Source organism: Myripristis murdjan, chromosome 11, assembly GCF_902150065.1.
Source record: "Myripristis murdjan chromosome 11, fMyrMur1.1, whole genome shotgun sequence".
In the NCBI taxonomy this organism is placed as follows: Eukaryota; Metazoa; Chordata; class Actinopteri; order Holocentriformes; family Holocentridae; genus Myripristis; species Myripristis murdjan.
Window position 1 is genome coordinate 13,987,302 of NC_043990.1, and position 26,664 is coordinate 14,013,965.

Genomic DNA, 26,664 nt, shown 5'->3' on the forward strand with positions numbered 1-26,664 from the left:
GTCTTTTATTGTTCATGGCTTCAGACACATTCCACTGCTTTCAAATCTTTAATGTTTCCAGATTCTGTCATTTTAAAATGCTGCATCACCTGGCCTGTTCTCCAGTGCTGTTGGTGCAGTTTCGGAACAAGCTTATCAGGTTCCCTATGGATTTGTGATAAACCTCTTGAACACCTGCACACAGCCGAGTTGAGACAGGTGACACCTGCAAACTGTGAGCCACTATCATATCTACATATTTCCTAACCAATAATCACACTGTGGAAATTGCACTTGGGAAAGACATCTGTCCCATGAGGATTTACTGTGACACAACATTTCCTGACACATTGCTGAAACTAGAGCTTTGCATACTGCACTGTACAGAATGTTGATAATAAAATCAAACACTTATCCTGCCGCATTTTTATTGTTTGTGCATAAGGGGCATATTGCAAGGTGGCCTACTGCAAGGGACACAAAGCAAGATATGGTTAATTAAAGTTAAGTTAGTGATATCCATTATTCTAAATGTACAGTCACCATGAGTCTGCAAAACATATTTTTGAACTGCCACTTTTTCCAGGAGTAATAAAGCAGCTCAAAAATGAAATCTTTTACTCCAACATGCTCTGAACTTTCTATAATAAATATAACTCTCTGGTTAAAGGGCCAAACCAATGCCGACATATCTCACTACCAAATAAATGAATGAGTGAGTTAACTCTATATTTCAATGACCAACTTACCAATTTGGGCATGATTTCCTGTATATTTGGGTATGTAGATCAGCTTCACTGTTTCCAGACTCAAGAAAAATTACATAAATACATAATTGTCAAACTGATGGGACCCTCAGGCTCTGGCCAAAGGGTTTCATCCCGTCAGTTTCCACATCATCCAAGGTCTTGGCTGTTTGCTTCAGTCATGTGGCTCTTTCCCATAACTGCTGTAGATCTGGTCTTTGAGAGACCTTGACAGGCCTGGGAAGGTAGAAGTCTTCACTGGTGTGTATATAAAGTGCTGGCATATTAAGTGAGAGTCACCCTGTCGTTCAGACCGACATCACCATGAAGGTGCTGGCTTTCTTGGCTTTGCTCGGAGCAGCAGGTAAAGAGAAACTAACCAAAATGAGTTTTCTGTTTTGACTTGACCTGCAGTTAGCACTTGTTTTATCGTTCTACAGTTAAAAATGCTTCAACGTGTACATACAATTTTTGGTTAAGAGTAAATATTTGTAATTTGTCCATATGTCACATTATACTCCTCATCCAAAACGGTTTCAGTTGCTGTACCTGAGGAGGATAACAAGGTTGTTGGAGGGTATGAGTGCCCCAGACACTCTGTCCCCTACCAGGTGTCTCTGAATGCTGGCTACCATTTCTGTGGTGGATCCCTCATCTCCAGCCAGTGGGTTGTCTCAGCTGCTCACTGCTACAAGTCGTAAGTGCAGGAAATTATGTGTTACATGACCGTTTCAGTCACAGAGTCTCATGTCTTCTCTGTAAGCATTACTGCGATCTGGTCTAAATGCACTCTAATTAGACATTCTCTTAGGGTGTTTTCACACATACAGTGTTTAGGTCGACCTAACTGTCTAGGCCGACCTAATTGGTGCGGTGCGAGTAGTGTGAACACAACTAGCCGCACCCGAGGTCGACCTAAACAGCCGTACCGAGAGCGGCTGGAAGGGGTGGTCTCGGAGCGGCGCACCAAGCCCTTTAGTGCGGTGCGGCGCACCAAACTAGTGGTGTGAACGCGCAGCGAACCCGAGTCGGCCCAAGCCTGGTGTACTCCACAGGTTTGGGCTACAAACGCCCATTAAACGCCCACCCGAATAACCGCCAGGGCGATTATTTGCATTATGTTGAGGTAAACCCAAAATAAGGCGATTCACCTCATTTTTGCAGAAGTAAACAGTTAGCCACACAATAACTGTGCGGCACCTCCGTTTTCTGTCAAAATAAGAGCTAGCTAACGTTACAAAAAGGGTCTACCGTAATTTTAAATCGACCGATCAACTCTTATTTTGACAGAAAACGGAAGTGTCGGAGGGAACGACTCGCAGCGCGAGCGGTTTGCACTGTTTGTATGTACAGATATGTTTACCTTATGCCTTACAGTACTTTCTGCCTATGTTGCCGCCCTAGGCGAAATTACTGGCTTGCGCCCTTTCATGTTACTTCTTCAACCCCCCCGCCCCCGCGGCACCAGTCGGCCGTGGCACCGGGGCACCATCAGTCGGCATCAGGCGAGCCGACCGCTCACCTGTCAGATCCGGCAGACCTGACCGGGTGGGCGGCCGGTGCCGCGGCCGGCCCGCCTGATGCCGACTGATGGTGCCCCGGTGCCGCGGCATGTGTTGGTCAATAATCTAGAAAACTGGCGATTTTGTTTTTTCTCGTGCGTCCCCAAGTAGATTGCGACCCGGGCGGTTGCCCACACTGCCCGTAGCAAAAACCGTCCCTGACGTTAGGCATATCAGACGGCGTTGTTGTTGAGTCTCCATCGTTCACGTGTGTTTTGTTTACATCTTGAGGCTTCATTTCAACCTTCTTTTCCGGGTGGGATGGTGCTACACATGTCATTTTCGTCTGGTTGCCATGGATACATGACGCTCCATTCTGTAGAGCGGTGGACTTGGTGCGGCGATAAAAAGCATATGTGAAACCGAGCCGCTCCAGTTGAAAATTGATACATTGTATATTGGGTCGACCCAAATTTGTCACTGGGTCGACCCAAATATGTGTGAAAACACCCTTAAATGCCATCATATCAAAGCATTGGTATCAGTAGCAACAGACCTACATACAGTCTTCTATATTATACTGTATGTGAAATCCTGAGACAATATATTTATCAGAATACTTAGTATAGTAGTTAAACTGGATCTGCCTCCCTCACAACCGCCAGTCGTGTCCAGGTGCGTCTGGGGGAGCACGACATCACTGTGAACGAGGGCACCGAGCAGTGGATCGACTCCAATAAGCTGATCAAGCACCCACACTACAACAGCTACAACCTGGACAATGACATCATGCTGATCAAGCTGAGCCGCCCTGCCACCCTCAACAGCTACGTCCAGACTGTGGCCCTGCCCTCTCGGTGCCCCGTGGCCGACGAGAACTGTATGGTGTCCGGCTGGGGCAACATGGCCGCCAATGGGAGTAAGTTGAGCATGAGGGCTTTACGGCTGAAAGGCAGAGCGGGAAGGGGCCTCCCACAGTTGAACATTTTAAAATGAAGCACTTGATATTTTACTAATTTCATGGAAGGATGAGGAGGAGATTGTAATTCAAGTTTTTCAATTTTTCAGCAACACAATGGCTATTTTGATTTTTTTTTTTTTTAAGGCATAGCTAATGAAGACATATTCTCAAATTTTGATAAGTAACGGTAACAGCTCCTAAGAGCATTATATATTATATAATATTTCAAAAACATATAGTAATGTGAAGATTATTTATGAAGCAGCAGGGCAGCTGTGTAACAAATCTTTAATCAATGCTATCCCTGAGGCTTGATGGTTTATTTCCAGTTAGAATATAAAATATTGCAAGATGTAGGTCAGCCAATGGTGCTTTGAAGCAACATGCATATTCCACACCATAAGAAGGAATGCCGTTTACACAAATAACAATGTTACCACTTAATTTTATGCAAAGGAATGACATCAAAGTCAAGTGTGATCCCATTCCATTGAATATGTTAATTATAGGCTTTCTCAATTGGGTCAAATATGAACACATCTGAAATGGAAAATCAGGTGCATTGTACAACCATTTTCTATCTCTCTTCCTATATCTATTTATTTGCTTTACTTGCTTACCTACTTATCTACCAGTATATCCAATTTTTCACTTACTCAAATACATTACTGCCATATACCTAAATAAGACGCACATTGTCACACAGTTTAATTTTGTAAATCTCAAATTTTGTGCTTAAAGACTCACAGGCATATTTTTTGTAAACACACACCATCTATACATGTGGCGCCAGATCTCTGAAACTATGCCGTGTTATGTGAAGCACATGTATTTACTTATGATTAATTAAACTGAGTGTGGCTGTTTTGATTTCTTTCTGTTCTTTAGACAACTTCCCTGACAGGCTGCAGTGCCTGAGGCAGCCCATCATCGACGACAGAATCTGCAGGAATGCCTACCCCCACCTGTTCACTGAGAACATGGTCTGCTCCGGATTCATGCACGGAGGTGCCAGCAGCTGCCAAGTGAGTTGGACTGATTCACAGAGGAAACAGGGGGAGTCAGGTGGTACATGAGTGTGTGTCCACTGCATTAGTACAGAATGTCTGTGACTGCAGGGACCGTCTTGAGAGAAACACAGTACCATCTGAACATATCCTTCTTTCTCCCTTCATTCTAACTTAATTACTGTTTTACAGCAGAGTATATTCTACCCTGAAGGTTAGAGGAAAGGGTCTGAAACATTGTAATTGCTCGGGAGTTTTGAATGACTGACACTCTCAGGTCAATCAGCAACAATCACCAAGGAGGCTCCACCTCTTTCAGTGCTGCTCAGAAGCTGGCAGCCAAAAACTGGCTGTGTTGGGCAGCTCCCAAGTGTGTATGTGTGTGTGTGTGTGTGTAGCAGGATGCTGCTTGGAAATAGTGCTTAGTCAGTCTTCTCTGTGTAAATGAAGATAAAAAGGCACTTGAGCTGCCTAACGTCGCCCCATAATCATCATGACTTATTAAACATAACCAGCTATGCTAATAAGGTAATTAATTAAGGTGATTATGCTTTAATTAGTGACACTTTCTCTGCCAACATACTTGTCTTCACATGTGTGATGATAATATGAACTCTGAATGGGAAAATGGTAAAACATTACTGTGATTTCAAGAAAATGTTTTTGCATTGCACCAAAATTAAATGATTGTGTACAGTGTATCTACACCAGATGCTGCTATGACAACATAAGTCCTGTGTATTATGCACCATGGTAAAGAGGCATAAAACCCCCAACTCTTGTTCTTCTATCTGCATTTGCAGGGAGACTCAGGCGGCCCCCTGGTCTGTGGCGGTCAGCTGCAGGGTGTGGTATCCTGGGGTTATGAATGTGCCATGAAGGGACACCCCAGTGTCTATGCCCGTGTGTGCCGCTACACCAGCTGGATCAGGAACATCATGAGCAGCAACTAAATACACACAAACTTTCATAGCTTCCATACATACATGCGCATGGTTATATTATGCCAGCATACTCAGGTACTTGTACATCACACAACTGTTTTATTTGGATTTGGGACTCCTAATATATTACTGTGTAGCATTCATACACACATTTGTTTGTAATAACATGTGGACCAAGATTTCAGGGAAGATACTGAACAATAAAATGAATAAAATGGCATATTTTATCATGCAAAATGTATTTTTCTCCTCCATTTCCCTTTTTATATTACTTCTAGAATTGCTGAGAAAATAATCTCAGCAACTTGCTCATGGATAGTAACCTGTATTTTGTGTGTGTGTGTGCCTAGGTTATAATTGTGTGTTGTTGTTGCAAGGCGACTGCTGTCATAATGAATTTCAGACAAAGAGCAAACCTAATAATGTGGCGAAACATCTACACATTATGTAGTGATACTGAATTTATACTCAGTGTTGACTTGAATCTCTGTGGAGTGCCTGGTGGGGCTGGGAGTGGTGATATCAGAGCCTGGCAAACTGGAGTGCATGAGCAGTAAAGGCCTAACAGCACTTCACTTGACTGGGTTATCTGCACACATTCCTCAGATGGCGTCTTGTAAACTTCACTGTTTTTTGTTTGCTGAAGCAACCTGAACATACGGAGAGAGAGAGTGAGAGAGAGAGAGAGAGAAACAAAAGAGGGAACAGAAGGGATAGTCAGAGTTACAGTCATATATAGCAGAAAAGCATGCTTACTTGGATCTTGCTTAGAAACAGCAACCCACCTGACCAGCAATCCTGTCCAGATCCCTTTGCCCCTGAGGGGTAAGTCTTCGCCCACTGTAAACACACGTTAACAAAACAACCATCACATATTCAAATATGCACAGCTCTGTGTCCAACCCACACAAACGCCCCCTCTCTTACCCATTGGGATCCTTCTCCACCATCTTGAGACCCTCCAGAGCCTGGAGAACCTTGCGTGCCACGTTCCTGGATCCCACGCTGAAGTGGGCGGGGCACACGCCGTTCCTCTGACGCCCTCCGTAGATCTTGATCATGGAGCCCACGCCCACTCCTCCTCGCAGGTACAGGTGACGGGCCGTGGATGCTGGGATTGAGCCATACAGACAGCGCATATGTTGCAATACATCCTCTTGAATAAGTCACCGACCAGCCACCAGACATGTATAGGCAATCAGTAACCAAACATTCCAGCTTATCAAATATGTGCTCGTTTCTTACACTATTGTGGGGTCAACATACCTGGGTAGATAACATACAGAATAGCAGACAGGACTGTGTACATGTGCTTTTACTTTATATATTTTGTCAGTTTGGAAAATCTCTGGCAGGCCTCTTTGATATTATGCAATTACTTGTGCACCATAATATATTGTGATTTATAATAGTGGCACAATGGAAATATTTATTTATTTATTTATTTATTTTATTTGACAGGGACAATACAAAAAACAATGTATCAAGTATAAAACATGAAACCGTTGCATTGTATATGGGGTTTATAGCCAAGGCTAGTTTGCGACCCCAGTCCCTGGTTGGGCCTTTCTATACAAATATCTACAATATATGATTAAAAATGATCAATTACACCAGATTACAGTCATTAAAGCTGTGTCATCACCAATTTAAAATATGCCAATTAGTGTTCGCACATTTGGTTGGATTTCAACCAGAGTTTAACCTTATCATTAAATATTTTTATATCAGTTTCTTTTTTTATTTCAGTTGGTAGGGCATTCCACAAATGTATCCCTTTCACTGAATAAGACGATTGACCAAATGCGGTGGTGCGCATTGCTACCTTGTAGTTGCCATTCACTGATCCCCTTGTAGATCTAGTTTTACCTGTCCCTTTCACCTGCGAGCAGAGTGCAGCTGGGGCACGATCACTGGCACATTTAAAAATCAATTTGATGAAGGAGAATTTAATGAAACTGTCAAAACTAAACATGTTATATTTTCGAAGGATTTTGCAATGGTGCCATCTCATTTGTAATAATGAGAACGTTTCCTCTCACTTGTACTGTGATATGTATTTGAAAATAGTCTGAATGCTGATGAAACATCCCACATGAGGTCCAGGATGTGAAATAATCCTGGACCTCAAATCACTGAGGCTAATGATGATGAATAGTCACCAGCACAATATTTAGCAAAATAAACATCATTTATCATTTCAGCCATTATTGTGCAGCTCTACTGACAGCTACAGCTGAATCTATGTGTGGGGAAAACAGGTGTGCTCCCAGTCTAACCCACCTACTCTGGTGTAAAACCAGTTGTCATCGCAGGGGGCCAGCTCCTTGTGCTTGGCCAACTTCACAGTGTCCACCCATTCTGGCACTTTCAGCTTGCCAGACCTGGAAAACCAATTATCAGTAGCTGTGATCACATTAGTCTGTAGTTTAATCAAAGGACTTAAATTAAAGGGTGTTCATGCAATACTTTATCTGTATTGTTGATGAATTTCAATGAGGAAATTTGAATTCCCAGTGACTGCTGCATTGGTGAAGGGTCTACTAGAATCCAGAAGATAGCAAAGACAGTTTTTAGGCTGTCTTTGCTTCAACTAGATCAGTTTTATTGATAATATATTGTAGGCTACCTTGGTGTATATTTTTTCACTATGTAATTTGCATGTTTGTGTGTGTGTGTGTGTGTGTGTGAGGACTCGTTTTTGTCTGAAACTTCATGTGCTGCTGGTAAATTTCCCCACAACTCCCTTGAAAAAGAGGTGATTGATCTCATTCTAATAAAACAAAAGTTAAACTGAAATGATATTTTTAAATTTATCATTACATCATTAGAATTGACTTGATTTTTGGGGGAATAAAAAAAAACAGACCACAAAAATATGTTACAGAATTTGTGAAACTTCTTTGTGTAAGAGGAAACCCTCCTTCTCTAATCTGCCCCTCATCTTTCCTTAGGAAGGAAGTCACTTGCCCACTTTTCTTATTTTCAAAAGGAGGCTCCCAGATACTGCAGCAAATTGATGACAGCGTCATTTTATTATTTCATGAAGGTCACCAAATAATTATAATTTTCAGAAGCCATGTCATGCATGCTGTTGAGCCTCTGTGATTGACGGGAAGTCTTTAAAGAGGCGAGTAAATCATGCAGAGCTCTGGAGGAACTTGACGCTAACTCACTTCTTGAGGAAAGCCGACAAGGCTCTGACAAACTCCTGCTGGTTGACGTCTTTCACCGTGACACTGGGCATCTTGCGGCACAAATGTGACACACAGGTAAGCCGAAGAAACAAGAAAACAAACGAGTAAGCACTACAGCATCAACAGACACCACCTAAATGACCATAAAGGAGTGGTTTTATGCGACAAAATGCAGCGAGGTGCAAGTCTTGACATTTCGGTTAGCTAGCTAAACAAAGTCAACGGTCAAGCCGTGGCAGCTCCGGTAGGGATTCATTGTTTATAGCCCTTCATAAATTACCGAAAAACAATAAAAATCCAGCATTTTATATACCGTGCACGTCGCCAGCAAAACCGACAGCCAGGAGGTGTGTGGTGGGATTAGTTTGGCCCCAGTTTTTGATGATGGTAATGCGGTGAAACGGCAGGCGGAAGGATGCTGAGGTCGGAGGGAGACTGCCCTCATTTGGAGAGGATGTACTGTAGCCTGATTTTACCCCGACGCTGACCTTAATTCACCACCTTTTTCAGTTTTTCAGGTTGAACCCGACACAACCACAGTGCTACATTATGCTTAATTTTTATTTTTATAACACAAACGATACGTGTTTTGCTTGGCTGCTAAATAAGACAGGGATGAAAAGGAGGTTTTGTGCACCTTAAAGTAACGCTGGATGTGCGCCATTCCCGTTGCTCACCAGCAGATGGCAGTGTTACGTGGCATCTTTTACACATTTCTGTTTTTTTTTTTTTTTTACTGTTTATTTCAGGCCCAAATCTTACCAAGGAGTGTGCTGCAGTGACCTGAGTCGAAGACATCAGTGGAGGTTTGGTAACCCCTTTAAACCCTGTTTCTCTTTACCAGCATCAGTATCTATCTGAAAACATAGGCAACATGTCAGTGGTAAAGAAGAGATACCCAGTGTGACAGAAAAATTCCTTGACTGGTGATAAAATGAAAGAAACGCCCACCTAAAGCCAACTTATCTATTTTTTTTTTACTTGAAAAATAGAAGTTATTCCCTTTTTAGGTTATCAAGGCTTTAAGATATAAATTCATAGGATACCTCAACACTGTAGTCAGTATAAAACCCATATGAGGAAAGGATAATTTAATAGAGAGTTATGAATTGATCCTTTTCTTAACTATAATAGCTTTATTGGTTACATTAGAGGTCATTTGCTTTTTATGTTCAGTGTATAAAAGGCTGTATTTATGTCAAACCGAACTGTCCTTGGGGGACAAATCAACATAGGATACATTGATTCTGAGCTGGGTTTTTTAATCCTGAAATGTGGCTACATCTGCTTGCAAGAATGGAGATGGTTTGTTAACCAAGGTGACTGGGTATTCAGCACATTTCTTTCAGCGTTCAATGACCTGACTGTCTTGCCTCTCCTCCTTTCTCTACCGCCGCTCCCCCTTTCTAATTGCATCTCAGTAGTAGTTTAAAAACAACGACATCAACAACAACAACAAAAAGGATAATGATATCTCAAATCCTCATTTCTACTGCCCTCTATCTACATGCACCAATGTCTACTGCTCCTCATGATAAATATTTTTCTGTATTCATTCATCAGTGATGGACCACCAGAGAAAGACATTTACCAAAAAATACACTAACTTGAACTTGAATTTAGTCTCATTATTTTCTTAAACTTAAGTATAGTCAAAATCTTTCAGAAGTAATCACTACATTATGATTAAAACAGATTTTTTGCTTCAGAACCTCAACTTGAAGCATAATTTACATAACGGATATATGGGACAAAACCTGAATTATCATCCTAAGACCCACAGCTGCATGGCATTACAGAGGGAACACTGTCAGCATGTGTCTACACTAAATGTAATTTCCAGAAAACGGTATCTGAAACACTTTTGGTGTTTCAAGTCAGTGTTGGTTTATACAAGGGAGCGTATATAAAACCACAAATCTGGGACTCCCAGCAGGTTAAAACAAACACTAGAAGTTATTTACGAGTACAATCTCACCTGAGTGTGATGTGTTTACACACTTGAGAGTGAGTGACTCCACTGTGTGTAATGGAGTATTGTTTTTCCTACCCTACATTTAATGTGGTGTACCTCATGATGCATCAGTTGTGTGTCATGAAACAACAGCCTGGGCCATTTTAGTGCAATACATCTTTACTGTGAACACCAATTTCAAGAAACGCAAATACCAGCAATGTAGCTTAGTTGTTATCATATTTTCAGGGTCAAAGAACTTTGTTTCACTTATTTGTATGTGTGCATGGGGTGTGTGTTTAGGCTTTTTTGTCAGTTAGCTTGAAAAATACAATGCTTCCTGCAGCTTTACAAAAAATAAAGTGCTTGATTTTGGTGCAGGCTATTGATACTGTATTTTGTTGGTATTTTTGTAGTTTTGTACTTCTAATGTACTACTAAACTGGAAACTTGTTCCAGCTAAGGTCAAGTTGTAGTTGTAAATAAACAAAGAAAGAAATAGCTTTTGCCCTTATTACAGGCTTATTACACAAGCCTAAAACAAATAAATTAAAAAAAATACATAAGTTAATATGTAAGTTACATGTTATGCCGCATGGTTCAATTTTCAGTCAAGTGCACTTAAAGTGTTCTTATTACACTTTTGCACTCATTAGTTTTGCATTAATTAGAAACTACTGAAAATACTGAGAATCACTGCTGTTTTAGACGTTTCCCTAGTTGCAAAACAGTGTTATGTTTCTTTTTCATGATGTAGTTTAACATCACTGATGGTTTATGTGTGCAAAACAGTGCATATAAAGCTAAAGTAGATGAATGTGTGTTTACATACGTACAGGCATGTGTGCAGACACACACACACACACACACACACAGAGCCACCCTCTGCTCTATGTATCAGCCCTTCTAAGCTTCTTCCCCTCCCCCCTCTCAACATCTCTCTCCCCTTTTTTGTCCCCCTCGCCCTCTCCTTTTCCCTCCCTCTCACTCTCTCTTGCCTGCTAGCACTATTTCAAGCCTCTGTCTAGGAGAGAGAGACAGGCAGAGACACACAGATGCGCAGTGAGAGAGAGAGGGAGGGAAAGGGGAGGGGAAAGCAGACAGGATTTAGAGTTCAAGTGCACGTGCAGAAAATAGGCTGAATAGAGGAGAGACGGAGCAGAAAGGAAACCAGGAAAGGGAACGGCAGGGGCGGGAGACAAAGCACAGCAGCTCTCTCTCTCTCTCTCTCTCTCTCTCTCTCTCTCTCTTTCTCTCTCTCTCTCTCTCATTCTCTCCTTCTCTTACTCCCTCTCTATTTCCTTCTCACAGAGAGAAGGTATTAGCCTTGGAATGAAGGGGGAAAAAAATGAAAGTACAAAAATCGAATACTGGGAGCGTAAAAAAAAAAAAATGTATTCCAGCCCCCTCCCCTTTCCTCTCCCCACCGACACACTCCTCCTCTATCCCTCCCTCTTCGATATTTCTCCATGAACCCCCAGTCTCTCTCTCTCTCACTCTCTCTCTCACTCACTCACTCACTCTCTCTTGCTAGCTCTCTCTTCTCTCCCCTCCCACCTCTTCACACACATGCACACACCCGGACCGACTCCTTCCCCTCACGCGCGCTTACTATCCACTTTCACCAGAGACCGCAGCGAGCTACAAGCTCTGGGTTTTTGCTGTTTTTCTTTATCGCTGCTCGTGCTTTTGGTGATACCCTCATGTAACCAGAGGCATGAGACTCAGACGCTTCACCCCTACTTTGCGCAGCGCCCCTGAAAAATGCAGGCCGGGGATTGTCCCTGCATTACACTGCATGCCACAAAACGCTTGTCCTTTCCTGTAAACATTTTTTTCTATTCTTCTGCAGTTTTTTAAATTCAGATTTTGACCTCTGTTAGGTCAAAGATTACATTTTTTTTAACCTTGTCGGTATTCTGAACCTGGAGCTGAGGGTGAAGAAAAGGAGAAAGAGTGGCTGCTTAATGGACAGATGAAGGGGACAGCAGAGAGAAAGAATGAGGGGAAAATGGAGAGCATGTTCTGCGGGAAAGCGAAAGAAAGCGAGAGAGAGAGAGGTAGGAGAAAGAGTACCGGCACTAGCAGCAAAAAAAAAAAAAAAAAAAAAAAAACGGGAGGGGGAGAGGAGAAGGGGGACCAGTAGGGGAGAGAGTAGGAAGGAGGGATGGCTGGATAGGAATTGGCAAAAATCGCGGGAAAAGGGAGAAAAAAACAAAACTCCAAAATGACAAGAAATTGGACTTCTCTCCAAACTCTGGCTCGCAATTTCCGGTCGCCTCAGATTTTCTTTTTTGCCTATTTTTTCCAGTGTTTTTTCATCACTCCTTCGATCACCCTCCTTTTCATCTGTGAGTATATGTACATGTCCTATTCCTACTTCATACACTCATCCTTTCTGGCTTTCTTCCTCTAAAGATTCCCCTCTTCCTGGCCTGCCTTTGTTTCGCCGGCTTCATTTTTCAACTCTGCTTTTTTGTTTGAAAAATGTGTTCCCTTGGTTCCTAATCCCCCCATCCTGTTCGTCTATCCCATCTCTTGCTCCACCTCTCCCTCTCTGTGTCTTTCTCTGTTTCCTTCTTCAGCTCCTCTTTATCGTGAGTTATCACGTATGCTGTTCTCTTTGCCTCTCCTTGAAGGATTACCTCTGGTCACATTTAGATGAGGGCTTTGGAAAGAGACCATTGAGCGCACCCAGGTTTAGGGGCCCAGACATGGGAAGCTAGCATAAGAAGGAGGCAGGGTGTGTGCATGTGTGTGTGTTCGTCTGTGTGCATCTGTGCATGGGTATATACAGTATATGTGTGTGTGTGTGTGTGTGTGTGTGTGTGTGTGTGTGTGTGTGTGTTCGTGTGTGCGTGTGTGTGTGAGCATACATACACACTTACGTATCTATGTGTATGTGGAGGTGTGATATAGAGTTAAGGGAACCGGCAGTGGTGGCCGGTCACTCTACTCACGCATGCGTGGATTTGCGCGATCATGTTTCATGTTTCATGCTGATGATATGATGGTGCAATGTCTGTGTGTTTACTAAAGCCACAGAAACAAAAGCTACATACCGGACGAAACGTGGACAAAGTGTCACAACAAGGTGAAATAGAAAAGTGGAAATAAGTGTTACGGGGTCGTCCCTTCTCTCATTTCATTACTCGCTCCTCCCATGCTTCTCCCCCTCTCTATCCCATCTTCCATCCGTTCATCCGGGTACCCCCAATCTATCTGCTCGTCCGCCTGTTCAGACAAAACCATAGTTCAAGATGTGGTTCGGTATCAACAAAAGATTGGGGTGAACAGATTAGAGGCTGGGACTAAGTGAGGAAATAAAGTCGGTTTGATCAAGTTTGTTCATTTTCATCACCTGCACATTCGGGCAAGATGACTTTTGTTTGATGTGGAGAAGTTACAGGTAAAGATGGAGGCTTTGGTGCAAATTATTGCGAATGTTGTGTATTTTTGATGAAAATATGTCGACAGCTGTAGGGTAAATGAATTCATTGCTGTACTGTAAGTACAGTGGGCATGATGCTGTGCAGTAATGAATTAGAGCAGAGGCATACGATATGACACAAATCCTCTATCGTCCATTTGCAGTCCATCCGCTACTAGCTACATCCAGTATAGGAGTCCACCCTTTTCTCCTGCAGTATCAGATTCAGATCTCTTCGGGCATCTCTTTCCTTTCCCTTTTTACCCTCTTCTGAGTGTTATCTACCAGCATATTCTGCTTTTTTATTTATACAGCTTCCTATTATCACTGCCTACAATTCCTCCATATCACTCTGTGTTTGTTCTCACCACAGTTGTTATCTATATCTAAGTTTGTTCACTGTTATCATTCTGAAGGGAGTGTGTGCATCTATACGGGTGTGTGTTGTCCTGTGGTGCATATTTTTTTACTGGTGTGTGTGTGTGTTATTTTAAAAGATAGGCCTTGAAACACCTTTGGATTGTGTGTGCTACATTCTGGCATCGATGTCTAGTTTATATATTTGTCCGTGAATGAAATGAGTTTATTGGAGTTATGAAATGTTTCTTTTTCTTTCTTTCTTTTTTTTTTTTTTTTTAAAAAGGTCATTCTGCAACAATGTGTCAAGATATTTAAGAACCGTAATCTACATACATGGCATATAATTATACATTTAAGAATGCATGTAATTGTATAGCTGAGGTCATTACGGTAACTGTTACTGGCCTAGTTCTGTAATAATGTTCAGTGTCTGAATGTGTGAATGAATGAGTTCACATGCAGTGATTTGATTAATATAAAATAATATGACATTTATTGGGCAGACCGCATCACTGCATTCTGTGATAGGCCATGGGGGGCGGACGCTTTTGTTTAGTGGCGTCCCAGACTTGACCTTTCTGTGACCTCTACTGCAGCTCTCAAGGAAAGAAATGAAAAGTCTTTGATGTCAAATTTTGCGGGAACTGAACGTCTGGGGTTTTCAGCCAAAGACACAGGAAGGCTAGGCAAGATAAATCCCTCCCCCTCACGCTCCCCAGTGCCCTCCACTGCCCTTATTTGCTTTCAAATTCGCCCTGGTCATTTGACTTTTACCAAACCTACCTAGCACCTTTGATTCCAGTCCTGAGGGGATTTGATAGTAATGCCAGTGTAGTGGGACCCCCAGGTTATGAAATATTACTCAGACAGACCTGGTGTTATGTAATCTTACGTAACTGAGGCGGCAGCTCAGCAGGCTCGTGATCAGGGGCTCGGAAGGAGAAGCTATATGGGTCTGCTTATGGTATGAACTCACTGGCAGGGTCAACACACTCCTGAATACCTGGGCCTTAAAGGGGAAGAGGCCCCGGTTGCATAGGGATACTACAGTATGCGCACATATGGCCTTAAATGCCTGACACTTATAGGCTGAATATTATGGAGGCAGCAGGGGAGCCTAACTTACAGCAGGAACAGTTTTCTATAGGCTGTGTTGCTTCTTTTTGCACTTTCAGGGACATTTTTGTGCAATTTGTCAATTTGTCGGTCTCATCTAATCCTTTCAGTATAAGATGAACACTATCTCCTATGTCTGGACTTACTTTTCAATTATTTACTGATCTCAGTTAGAATTCCAGCGCTAATCTAATAATTGATTTTTATGTGCAGCCTTTTGAGAATGGCAAGGAACTAGCTTAATATCCATCTACACGGCCTTGTCTCCATACAAAACAGAATAGAAATACTCTCCAGTGAAGCACCATTCCCATGGTCCTCTACCAGCTCCGTTCTTCTGTGAATCTCTTGTGTTTCTCATTCATAATTGATGACATTCAACCGCAGCATACATTAATGGATCGTACAGACCTCAGGAATTCCCATGCAAGCTGCCATTTGTGTGTAGCAGGTTTGACTTTGTGCTTTTCCCCCCACAGGAAACTGATCAAGTGAATATTTGCCTATATTGTAGCCTACTGGTCAATCTTTGAAATAAAAATAGTAAAATTAAATGGATGCAAGACAGGATATATTTACAGGATAATAAACAAGATCTTGAAAAGAAGACAGATGTACAGCGAAATAAAGCCGTGTTATATCATTATATGCATCTAATAATTAGAATCTCTTAGGTCAAATAGTCATGGCTGAATCTGAGTGAAATGCAAATTAAAATAGAGAATGGGGCTGTATCTAGGCCAGCTTAAAGATGAATATGCCAGAGTCAGCTCATAAATTGTATCCAGACAGTATTTTTTACATGTGACCATTAAATGGAAGTTTTCAAATTAGTAATATTGCAAAAAATATAGGATGTGTTTTTCTTTTTTTTTCAGATTAAACCCTTCAAACAACCAGAAATTCTCACTGAAGACTTCACCTATGGTCTTTCGAGGTAAGGAGGCATTTACATTTCCTTTTATTGAAAAAGGATCCACATTAAGCAGAAGATTCCCCCTTTACTGTGGCTCTTCAGGGATTCACTATTTGTATAGATTTGTGTGGAATCAAGTGCTTTACCAGCCAGATTTTAGTTTAATGGCACTCAGCAGTTAGGAACACTTGGTCAGCCATTTTAGCCTTTGGACCGATCGAAACGCCGATGCACCATCAGAATAATTGAATTACTCTTCCCTGACTCATTCTACGTGATTCACCTCACAGATATGTGGTCGCTGTGGGTGTACGCAAAAGAAGCAAGCAGACAATCTTTTCATTTTTGCGAGCACGCCTATTTGAGTCAGTTTGGTGTAACGCAGTTGGCTGTGACTTATCTTAGTAAGCAACAAGTGGTAAGGTCATCTGCTGGTCACATACTGATTATCAGACATTGTTTAAAAGTGAGAGAGTGTGGGTATAAAGAGCGGCCTGTGGTCTAGCCTCGGAGCTAGCTTTGGAGATGCTTCACATTACATTTTTGTCTTTGTGCTGATGTCACCCCCGTGCCCCCGGTCCAGCAGCAGGAGAATAAGAGCTACATTCTGCCACCGCAACACAATAGAGCCCTTCTTGCCCTGATAATTTCACAATGTGTTTTTGCAGGGCAGTACGCACACATACACACACATTTTCTCTCTTGGACGCACAGATCGTGGACAATACAGACCTTTACCTGATAAACACGTTCTTTGTTCAGAAATTTCCCTTCCACCGTCATGAAGTGCATTGTGAGTAAACTGCAGGTCTCGTATTAGATTTCCAGATTGATTTACAGCACCCAGTCAGCATGGGAAATGTTAACGCTGCGTACTGCAAGCAGCGTGTTGCAGATAGCTTGTATGGGTGCAGCATGGTCAGCGCAGTCCAATATGGTGGTGGTGTGGCATGGGTTAATGTCTGACGGCCGGAGGAATGTGTCCGGGTCGACAGGGAGAATTCCTCAGTCCTGCGTGAGTAGGTCACTGCACTGACAAGAGTCTGCCTCTTATTTTAGCACGCGCACTGCCGCCCTGCACCTCTAGCTCTTGCTGCCTTCCTCTATATTTCTCTACATGTGTCTGCCTCTCTTTCTCTCTCCCCACTTTTCCTCCATATATTCCTAAGTCTGTTGCTTTCTCTCCTCTCCCTTTGTCTATTTCTCTCCCTTTCTCACTCGCTCTCACCCTCTGTCTCTCTCCCCTCTCTTTTTGTTAATCTGTCCCTGTCTGTCTATCTTTCAGTCACGCTGCCTATTTCTCTGTCCTACTTTGCCTCATGTTTTCCTCACTGACTCTTCATTCCATCTTTGTCCTCATGCACTTTTTGTTCTTGTTTTTCTTCTTCAAATATTCATGCCTTTAGGTATTTATATTCCAAGCGTCATTATTTTGCCATTGTTATGTCTGCTTTGTCCATTCTCCACTCCTTCACCTCTTTATCTTTTTTCTTCTTATCACTTCCCTCTCTCTGTCTTTGCACCCCCCCCCCCCCCCCCCCCCCCCCCCCCCCCCCCTCACTTTTTTTGTCTGTGGCACATGGAGTTCAGTGCCGCAGGTGCTGACAAGAGGGGGGCGGGGGCTTAGAGAGAAAAGATGTAGACATTTTGTGTATTGTATCTCTGTGCTCATGAATATGGCACTGACATGGCTTGTTATTAATGCAGTGCAGTGGCATGCATATTGTGCCTGGTGGTGCTGATCATGTATGATTTATAAGGTGCGTTCCCACACAGGCCGAGGGCCTTCGTACCAGCTATCTGTATTCCTGAGTGAAGGAATTCAAAGAGTCTCACATCCTGATTGGCTGGCGGTGGGAGTGACAGACAGACCCCCAGGTACAGGACTGTTTCTGCTCATGGCAGATGGGCCGATTTGACACAGTCTGAACCTCACACACACGCTCACTGAATGGAAGCACATTTCTCTCTCACCCACAGATGTAGGGCATGCACAGTCTCATATCTCATGCAGGGGGGAAGTTGTCAATCACAATTGTGGGAATTTATTGGAATTCATACTACTCAGTGTCAGTGTGTTACACAGTGTGTCTTGCACAAGGACACTTCATCAGGGATGGCCACATTGACTGCTGCCAGCAGTTGTATAGTCAAGAATTTGTATGAATTTAGGAGCATTTTGTGTGAAGCTGTGCACTAAGGCTAAAAAGGCTAATGTTGAGTGTTAATATAGAGTGGCACATAATTGGTCTCGATAAATAGCAGGCAATTTCCCGCAATGGGGATTCTGCTGTTGTTTCTTTTGTGCTCTGTGTCTATACATGTGAACAGTGCTTATAGCATATCCAGGTCTTTTTTTTTTTTTTTTTTTTTTTTTTTTTACAATTTGTGGTTTCAGTTTACAGTGGCTTTCCACCTACAATACAATGAATGAAAAGTCAATTTAGCATACTTCACTATGTATCTGAATACTCTGGCACACTGAACCCTGCCCATCTGGTAGTCCTTTTAGCTCAAAACTAAGACATGTAATTATTTGCAAGAGAGGAGTTTCATCCCAAAAAAATATTTACCATTTAAAAAACGTAGACCTTTTATGATAAAATGGCTAAAAGTAAACCATATTATGGGTTACTGTTTTAAGTTAAGACCTATGTCTATGTCTATGCTGTGTCTAACATTAGGGTCATCTAGCAGTCTTGAATATGTGTGAGACATTATTGTGTTAGACTGAACAGAGACTGATTTATGGTGTTAAGATTCAACTTTATTACTTTATTGTTCCCAAATGACCAGATAATTGAAGAAACATCCATAATACCAAAATACATGAGGTAAATGCCGAACATAAATATCATCACCCAGGACATCACGGCAAGATAAAAGTACCCAAGTCTTTCATAAACTGTAATCATTTTCTTCATCAGCATCACGATCACTGTTGTTACCCCATCATATCTTTATCCCTACATTTAGTCTGGCAGTAGCCATCGGTATGAATGAATGTTTATACCTCACAGCATTTTAGAATGTAGCTCTCCAAATTTTTATTTCACTTAGGTCTGATGAAAACGTGTGTATGTCAATGTATTTGTGTGTGTGTGTATGTGGTAGTGTTTCGTGCGGCCTGCCACCAAGCCCCCGCAGTCCTGGCAGTTTCAGACAGTGAGGGGAGGTGAGACGTGAGTAATAGCAGTGACTGATGATGTCACAGACGGCAGCGCGCCGCTTCCACCGCCCCCTGACCCGGCTTTAGGGTGGTGGCAGCGGCGCGCAGGGACCCGTGGGTAACACACGCCAAAGCACATTAGAGGCAGGGAGATCGAGAGAGGCAAGGATGGGACACACAGAACACAGCTCAGGGGGACAGAGAGAGAGAGAGAGAGAGAGAGAGAGAGAGAGAGAGAGAGAGAGAGAGAGAGAGACAGAGACAGAGACAGAGAGAAAGGGAGACAGAGAGACAGAGAGAGACAGGCAGGGTGAGTTGTCAGATTAAAAAAGAGAGAGAGGAAGAAAAGCTGAGAGACATGGCAATGTTAGCCTCTCCATGCTTTGAGCAGATTGTCTAGTCACAGTTGAAGTTCTACATCACTGCCTCAGTTATGTCTTTCTCTTTCTTTCTCTCAGGGGCGTTGTCTGGCCTGGGCATACAGGGCTAAAGTCCCAAATTTTTTTTCCCCTCTGCAGCCGCATCTGGTCTGGTCCCACCCCTGGCGCCTGCTGCTGTCACTATCGCCCCTCCCCTACCTAGTGAGCAATATGCAAAGTTGACAGGTAGAGACAGGACACACCACAGAAACAAGCAAAACCATGGATATACAAAAGTTTCTCCTCAAACACAAAAGCAGCATTATCTAGTCTCAGCACCTGGATTGTCCTGCTGAGCCAGCCAAACTAGGTTTGTTACATGTTATTTGTCACAGGGACAGGTTAACATGTGGTGCCACTGCTAGATTAGCTCATTCATGAGGTTAGTATCAGACAAATGGAGACCAGGAGATGAGAGGAGACGTTTGTGATGAAGTGTTATATTCACGTTTTGTTGGTGTGTAGACTCTCACATTAAAAGAAAAAAATTATAAATATTGACCATTGTAGAGGTTCATTTTTCAGAAATTACCCACCTGCAAGAGTTTGGGCTCTCTCTCACTGTATCTCTCTCTCTCTGTCTCTCTCTCTCTCTCTCTCGCTTCCTCTAGCAGTTCAGTTAAAAGTAAAAAAAAAAGGCCAGCATGAAAAAAAAAGTTGCCAATGTATTTTTCAGGATTGTAGTCTGCGTTCTCTCTTTTCCTCTCACTCTTTGTCTTTCTCACACACACTCAAACACACGCTTTTTGTCTCAGTATAATTAATCTGAAACATATATCTTGCCGTATCTCTCCCTATCTTGTTTTGTATCCATTGTCACTCTCTCTAAGCTGCTCGCGCTGAGGGAAATTGCCAAAGGTGAAAATGATAGTGTGAGCTGAACAAGGGTGAAATGAGTGACCGTGATGTGTTTGAAGGACTGCTCAGCTCCCTGCTACGGACATTATTTTTCACATAAGTGTGATAGATTGACTCAGAAGGCAGCTGTCCCTGGCTGCATACTCCTCTCACCCAGTCCCTTCCTTGCTCCACTGGGTGCTACAAAATGTGTGATTTTTGATGATTCATGTAAAGCAGTAGAGCTATCTGTGTAGCATACAGAAAATAAAAGACAATAAGATGTTTGATCTAGGGCCCAACTGGTATAGGAAATATAGGAATTTTATATTGGATGTACTGTGTGTGTGTGTGTGTGTGTGTGTGTGTGTGTGTGTGTGTGTAATGGTGGTGGGAGTGGCATATCTGATAAGATTTTATCAGTCAATGATAGCAGTATATCACAATATACTGCTATATGACTATTTTTAACTACAGTAGCTATTTCAAGAGAGGTGACATGTTTCACTATTTGTGGAAGTTGAAATCTCAATATAATGATTTTTGCTCAACCCTAGCCACGATTATTTAATTTTGTGCTATGTTTGTTACTTTGTTACAGTTTATCAGTATAACAACCCCTCCTACCCCCCACTCCCCACCCGAACCCCCCTACCAAGGGCAACAACCATTCTTTAGTGTTCCAAAACCTGCTCTGGCTTCAGATTTACCTTATTGATCAAAGGGGAGCTGGTAAGACACACACATGCATGTGTACACATGCAAACACACTCTTTCTCTCTTGCACACTCACTCCACACAGGATCACCTCCCCAAGCGCTTAAGGCATCCGAGAAGCCAGGGAAAACCCTGCAAGGCCAAACTGTTTTCAGTCTTGGAGCCCCTGTGCTGCTGCTAACCTCTTCAGCTAGGCTACATCAGACCGTGCATGTCCTCTCTAAGGCACTATAGATACAGCACTCCAAGCTAACTGAGGCATTTGTCATTAAAATCCATCTCAAGAGCTGAGGAACCTTGAGTTGTGGAGAGTGCCCGTTCAGAAGCACTCAGCACCCATGTGTTTGTTTTCACCACTTTCACTTCAAAGTCCCATTCAGTTTCGACTCCCAAATGGCTCTTGATGCTTTGATCTCACAGCCGAGAGATGAGCAGATACACAAAGCCGAGTAATCCTGTTTGCAATTTTGAGCCGATACTCTAAGGCAAAAGAATCTCAAATATTTTTCAGTATAGACAGAAATGACTGCTGTGCTCTGATACATTTCACCCATAAAAGGCTTGATGCTTAGTTTTGGTAATTGCAACTGAGATAATGGACAGAATGCAAATATAACAAAACTTGTAGACCTGCATTATTGGTATGAATACCGTGAACACTTAAATGTGCTCATGAAGACAAAGCACTCACTGGATGATATTATTACTGACGTAGTCCATTGCTTATGTAGCTCAATATAATACTCTAAACTGTAGGAATGTGATACTCAATCTTTGGTGACTCAAAATTTCTCTGTCATAGTCTAGACGCCTATAGATTGGCGTATCATTTATCCCCATAGGACCTTACATGTGCTGTTTAGGTAGGCAAGGAGTAAAACTTCACTCAGGCCTGAAGGCTTGAGTGAAGAGACTGACGCAATCTTGACCCAAAGTTCTGATTAAACTTATATTTTTTTGTTTTTTAAATAACAAAGAATAAATAATGTTAAGTGTTGAACCTGAGTTTATTCCAAACCGAGGAGTGTAACAGTGAGAATAGTAGGCTAAGTATCAGGTCTAACGCAATCCATTTGCAGCCCATTGGGTCCAGTTGGGTTAGGGTTAGGTGTTTGAGTCAAGTTTGGCCTCAAATGTCAAGCTCCTCTAGGGGGTTGAAATTGCCAGGTCAAAATTTTATCCTTTAAGGCTTGAGTTTTCTCTGTGAAGCTCTACTAATCAAAACTGATTCACGACATGCCATCGGAGGTTTTGGGGAAGAAGGAGATATACTCTTTAAGCAGACATGGATTAGTACTTCATGGGGTCAGAGTTCACTTTACCCACAGCTGCTGTTTGTCCGCTTCTTCCAGACAGTGGCAGATGTCACTGCTCTGAGACCAGAGATCCTGAGAGGAGATGGAGAGGAGGATTGAGGTGACTTGCAGCCGTGACCAGCTCACCTTAGTCATCAGCAAATTAGTCTATGGCAGAAATAAAAAATATAATACCGAAAGAAACGGTTGTCATAACAATGTAATGCTAAAATACTGTAATGATCAAGATTAGGATGATTCTATATGATGAAGATTATTATCATTATTGATAATAGTCTTAGTAGTAGTAGTAGTAGTAGTGGTGGTAGTATTGACACCAATAAAAAATAATGCTTAATGGCACAGAAGGTGCCAACCAGAAAAAAAATCAGAAAACACAATATATGCAGTAGGTTTGAATCCCAGGTTTTCCTGAGCAAATGACAAAAAATGCTTACAAAATCTTCTAAAAATGTATACATCAAAATAAAATAGTTTTCTATCCAGTCAATTCATTACTGTAGTCTATTGAAAGATATAGTGCTAGCAATGCAGGAATGCACTGCTGCTGTCATGTTTCTTTTCGTTTTCTGTCTACTAAACTTAACCATCCATTTTAACTGTCATTGACGTCAAAGCACTGAGGTTTTGGCTGTAGAAATGAGTGGTCTTTCCCAAGGGTGCAGTTAACATGCATCTAGACCAAAACCAGAAATGTGGCACCTTCCTACAGAGTTGTGCAGAGGTGTTTTGTTTATTTATGCTCTACAATGTAACTGCCATGAAACAATCAGAATATAACATTTTATTTCTCTGATTCACTGTTCTCACTACCGCCACTCCCACTTTTCATTCACTCTCCTGCTTGCTCGACCACTGCTGCCCTCTCTCTCTCTCACTCTTGCTAGTGCTCTCAACTCACTCATGCTCTCGCTCTTTTTCCTCATCTTTTTAAAACAAATTAGGAAGCCGACAACAAAGTCTAACTTTACTTTTTACGTCATCAAATGAAGAGAAAAGTACTCGCCTCGTCCTAGTAATGTCTTTGCACCCACTCATGCTACAACGCTACATGGTAAACAAGGTTCTTCTTCCATCCGACGTCTTAGGTCTGATCACCGGTTTATGTGATTAGCCACTGCAATGTTATGTCGTGATGCGTTCTGGTAAAAGTTGATTCTGGTTCAACTTCTTGCTGGACAGCTGCTGTGTTTTTTTCCAAACCCCATGCAGTACACACTCCCACAGCCTAAACGCACTACCCCCATTCAACTGACTGGGATGACTGGAGTTTTACCCGCATTGCCGGATTTGGTCTGAATGCAGCTTTAGCCAGTGTGCTACTGGTAGCACATCAGCCCTCCTGCCCATCGCCCCTCCTCCTCTGTCGTGCATCACCCCACTCCCTCGCTTTCAATCTCTCCTTCTCTCTCCTTCACTCCCTGGCTTAATATTGATCTGAATTCATTTGTTTCCTATTGATCTGCCACTCCACCCTCTGCCGCATTGAACAAACACAAGGACACACACTGCGTGCACACAAGCCTTGCACACGTACGCTACATGCACAGACACACACATACACACACAGAAACTGATTGAGAGGGAGAAGCATCCTTTTGCACACCTGTTATACATCTCAATCGTCAACACGCACATTTACTGACACAACCACCCAGGCAGACAAGCCTGTAAACACACTCTTCATCTGCAGTCCAAGGTTGAAGACCTGAAGGTTTAGAGAAGTCTCTCCTCAATCATCAGACAAGCCAATGACATAGAAAGGAGCCTGGATTCCATACTGATCCGACACTTCAGGAGTGACATGAAAACTGTCAGTCCACAGCTGGCACTGGCAGGCGACACTTACAGTTGCAGTTCATTTGTCAGGTTTGCTGAAAAGTCCAACATAGAATCATTAGTGAAGTAAATGCATTGGAGGTCTTTTACAATTAAGATCAACTTTATTGTCCCCAAAGACTTTTGTATTTTTGTCCAAATGTCAGTTATAAATGTGTATTGTTGGCATTTATTGAGAGAGAAGGCAAGATATGGTATAATTTATCCTGCTATTTGTGTATTTCAGCCAAAGCCTTCAATAACTTAGCACAAACAGGCGCAAAAAGGCTGGGCTGTGTTCATTGATGCACTTTATAGACTACTATCCAACTATCATTAAAGAATACTAAGAAGTTTAAAAATACGATACATTAAAGCTCAGAGCCAAACCCAATTCATTAAACATTTTTATGCCAAAATGAAATGTGATGATGTATGAGCAGATGAGTGAATTGAGGGCTCAGTGTTTGCTTTGGCTGCAAGAGTGATGACTCTCTGGTTATAGCAAGCCCTGACAGGTTGGCCAACCTTTCCTATGGCCTCATCACCCACCCCAAATTTTTGGTTGGTGGCATCAAGTTGCCATGACACCAGACTGTTTGTCCTGCCCTCTGACCTCCTTTGAGGACGTGCTGTGCTCAGACTGCATCTCCAGCAGTGGCTTCAGTTCAAAGGGGTTGGATACAGAAGCAGGGGGGAGTGGCCGTGCTTCCTCCCGATAACGTTAGATAAGATGCTCCGCAGGCAATGCTTTCCCCAAGTGCAGGCAGACAGGAATACCAAGGCCGACATATACGACATATACGTACACATGCAGGAATTAAAGAGCTCAGACCAGCACACACTTTATCCATCTCCATCACTGTCTTTAATTGTGCCGCCGTGTCGTAATTATTGCATTTGTTTGGCAAGCTGCTGTTTAATTTATGACATTGCATTGTATTGTTCAATATTATTAATGTATTACTCATCACCATTGTCTTTAATCATTTCTACTCTGCATGTAATTCGGTACCAACCTTCATTCATTCTTTGTTGATGGCATTCACTTTCACCCTTAACACCCGCTTATCTATTTTATACTCTGCAGACAGTCTGATGCTTCCTCCTTCATAAATGTCTCTGATCAGGAATTGGTCCATCATGTTTTAATTATCTTGTCATACTACTACATACTTTAGTCCCTCACGTATTACACAGTAGATGTTATTTGGAAACGGTACTAGACTAAAATCCTGGATAGAAGCCCAGAGAAAGTTGTGTCTGAATGGTTCACTTTATTTGTTTACTTATTCCCACTTCATGGCTGAACGTTCCATTTCCTATCCTGTGGAGTGCTAAGAATCTGCATGATGCTCTGCTGATTTCAGGAATGCTGTGGTCAACCCTGGAAACTCCCCAGCAAGAGGGAACCATGGGAAAAATTTCCCAGCGAGACCCCAGTTGTGAGGTAAATGCTTCAGCAACATTTGTTTCTTTCCATTCTCACAAATAAAAACATTAATAAATGAAGGTGTTCAGCTAGGGAGACAGGAAGCCAAATCAGAGAAGCATCTCAGCCAAGGATGCAGACCTTTGACTAGGGGATAGACCAAATCTCTCTGCTACTTCCCTCTCTCTCTCTCTCTCTCTCTCTCTCTCTCTCTCTCTCTCTCTCTCTCTCTCTCTCTCTCTCTCTCTCTCTCCCCCTCTCCTTCTCTCTCTCTCTCCCTCTCCTCTCTCTCTCTCTCTCCCTGCCTCACTGTCTGTCTCTCATTCCCCCATTCTCATTCATCTTAAAAAATAGCGTTTCGCTGATTGATTGTGTTGTGTGTACTGAGGCAAAATTGTTACATCTCCACTACTATAAATGAGACACTTCTCATCTGTTGCAATCACATGGTTAAACCCACTGAAAGAAAAGCAAATCAGAGACCATCATGTATGTAATGCAACATAATTGCATATTGGACACCCTCGTAAAAGCTTACATGATTATGGAGCACACACTGCATTGTGTTTACAGCATGTATTTTTACATGTACTATATGGAACACACACATACAAAATTGCCATCTCTCTCTCTCTCTCTCTCTCTCTCTCTCTCTCTCTCTCTCTCTCTCTCTCTCTCCCCCCAGGTACACACACACTATTAAGACAAAATTTTATATTGCCAACAAATCACCCACTTTATATTTCTTCTCAATCAGAGTCAAATAAGCTGACAGAAAAAACTGTTTAAAGTGAATCTTACACATTATTTAAGATAATTACATATTTGGTTCAAATAAAAAACA

At 42.3% G+C, this 26,664-nt stretch overlaps 2 protein-coding genes across 4 annotated transcripts; one reads left to right on the forward strand and one right to left on the reverse strand.

Annotated features, from left to right (window-relative positions):
- The first annotated feature begins 825 nt into the window (after positions 1-825).
- LOC115368186 (trypsin-like) lies at positions 826-5,148 on the forward strand. 3 transcript variants are annotated; one of them, XM_030064203.1, is made up of 5 exons: positions 826-844; positions 1,266-1,422; positions 2,893-3,146; positions 4,077-4,213; positions 4,999-5,148. In XM_030064203.1, the coding sequence occupies exons 1-5, from the start codon at positions 826-828 to the stop codon at positions 5,146-5,148; spliced, it is 717 nt and encodes a 238-aa protein (XP_029920063.1). The 3 variants fall into 3 exon arrangements, with proteins under 3 accessions (XP_029920063.1, XP_029920064.1, XP_029920062.1); XM_030064204.1 differs by lacking the exon at positions 826-844 and adding an exon at positions 1,050-1,089 and having other exon boundaries at positions 2,893-3,150; positions 4,093-4,213; XM_030064202.1 differs by lacking the exon at positions 826-844 and adding an exon at positions 1,050-1,089.
- A 70-nt stretch (positions 5,149-5,218) lies between these two features.
- On the reverse strand, positions 5,219-8,765 carry LOC115367832 (40S ribosomal protein S19-like). The gene is made up of 6 exons (XM_030063779.1): positions 8,650-8,765; positions 8,316-8,386; positions 7,423-7,523; positions 6,067-6,250; positions 5,925-5,979; positions 5,219-5,789 (listed from the first exon to the last, which is right to left on the reverse strand). Exons 2-6 carry the CDS (start codon positions 8,384-8,386, stop codon positions 5,763-5,765), a joined length of 438 nt encoding a protein of 145 aa, XP_029919639.1. The 5' UTR covers positions 8,650-8,765; the 3' UTR covers positions 5,219-5,762.
- Between the last annotated feature and the right edge of the window lie 17,899 nt (positions 8,766-26,664).

Excerpts from the sequence above, each read along its gene's own strand:
- LOC115368186 (XM_030064202.1), top strand. The coding sequence starts at position 1,050 with ATGAAGGTGCTGGCTTTCTTGGCTTTGCTCGGAGCAGCAG. Across the intron at positions 1,423-2,892 it reads GCTGCTCACTGCTACAAGTC|TCGTGTCCAGGTGCGTCTGG; the intron begins GTAAGTGCAGGA and ends CACAACCGCCAG. Across the intron at positions 3,147-4,076 it reads CAACATGGCCGCCAATGGGA|ACAACTTCCCTGACAGGCTG; the intron begins GTAAGTTGAGCA and ends TCTGTTCTTTAG.
- LOC115367832 (XM_030063779.1), bottom strand. The coding sequence starts at position 8,386 with ATGCCCAGTGTCACGGTGAAAGACGTCAACCAGCAGGAGTTTGTCAGA. Across the intron at positions 7,524-8,315 it reads TTGTCGGCTTTCCTCAAGAA|GTCTGGCAAGCTGAAAGTGC; the intron begins GTGAGTTAGCGT and ends TTGGTTTTCCAG. Across the intron at positions 6,251-7,422 it reads CTGGTTTTACACCAGAGTAG|CATCCACGGCCCGTCACCTG; the intron begins GTGGGTTAGACT and ends GCTCAATCCCAG.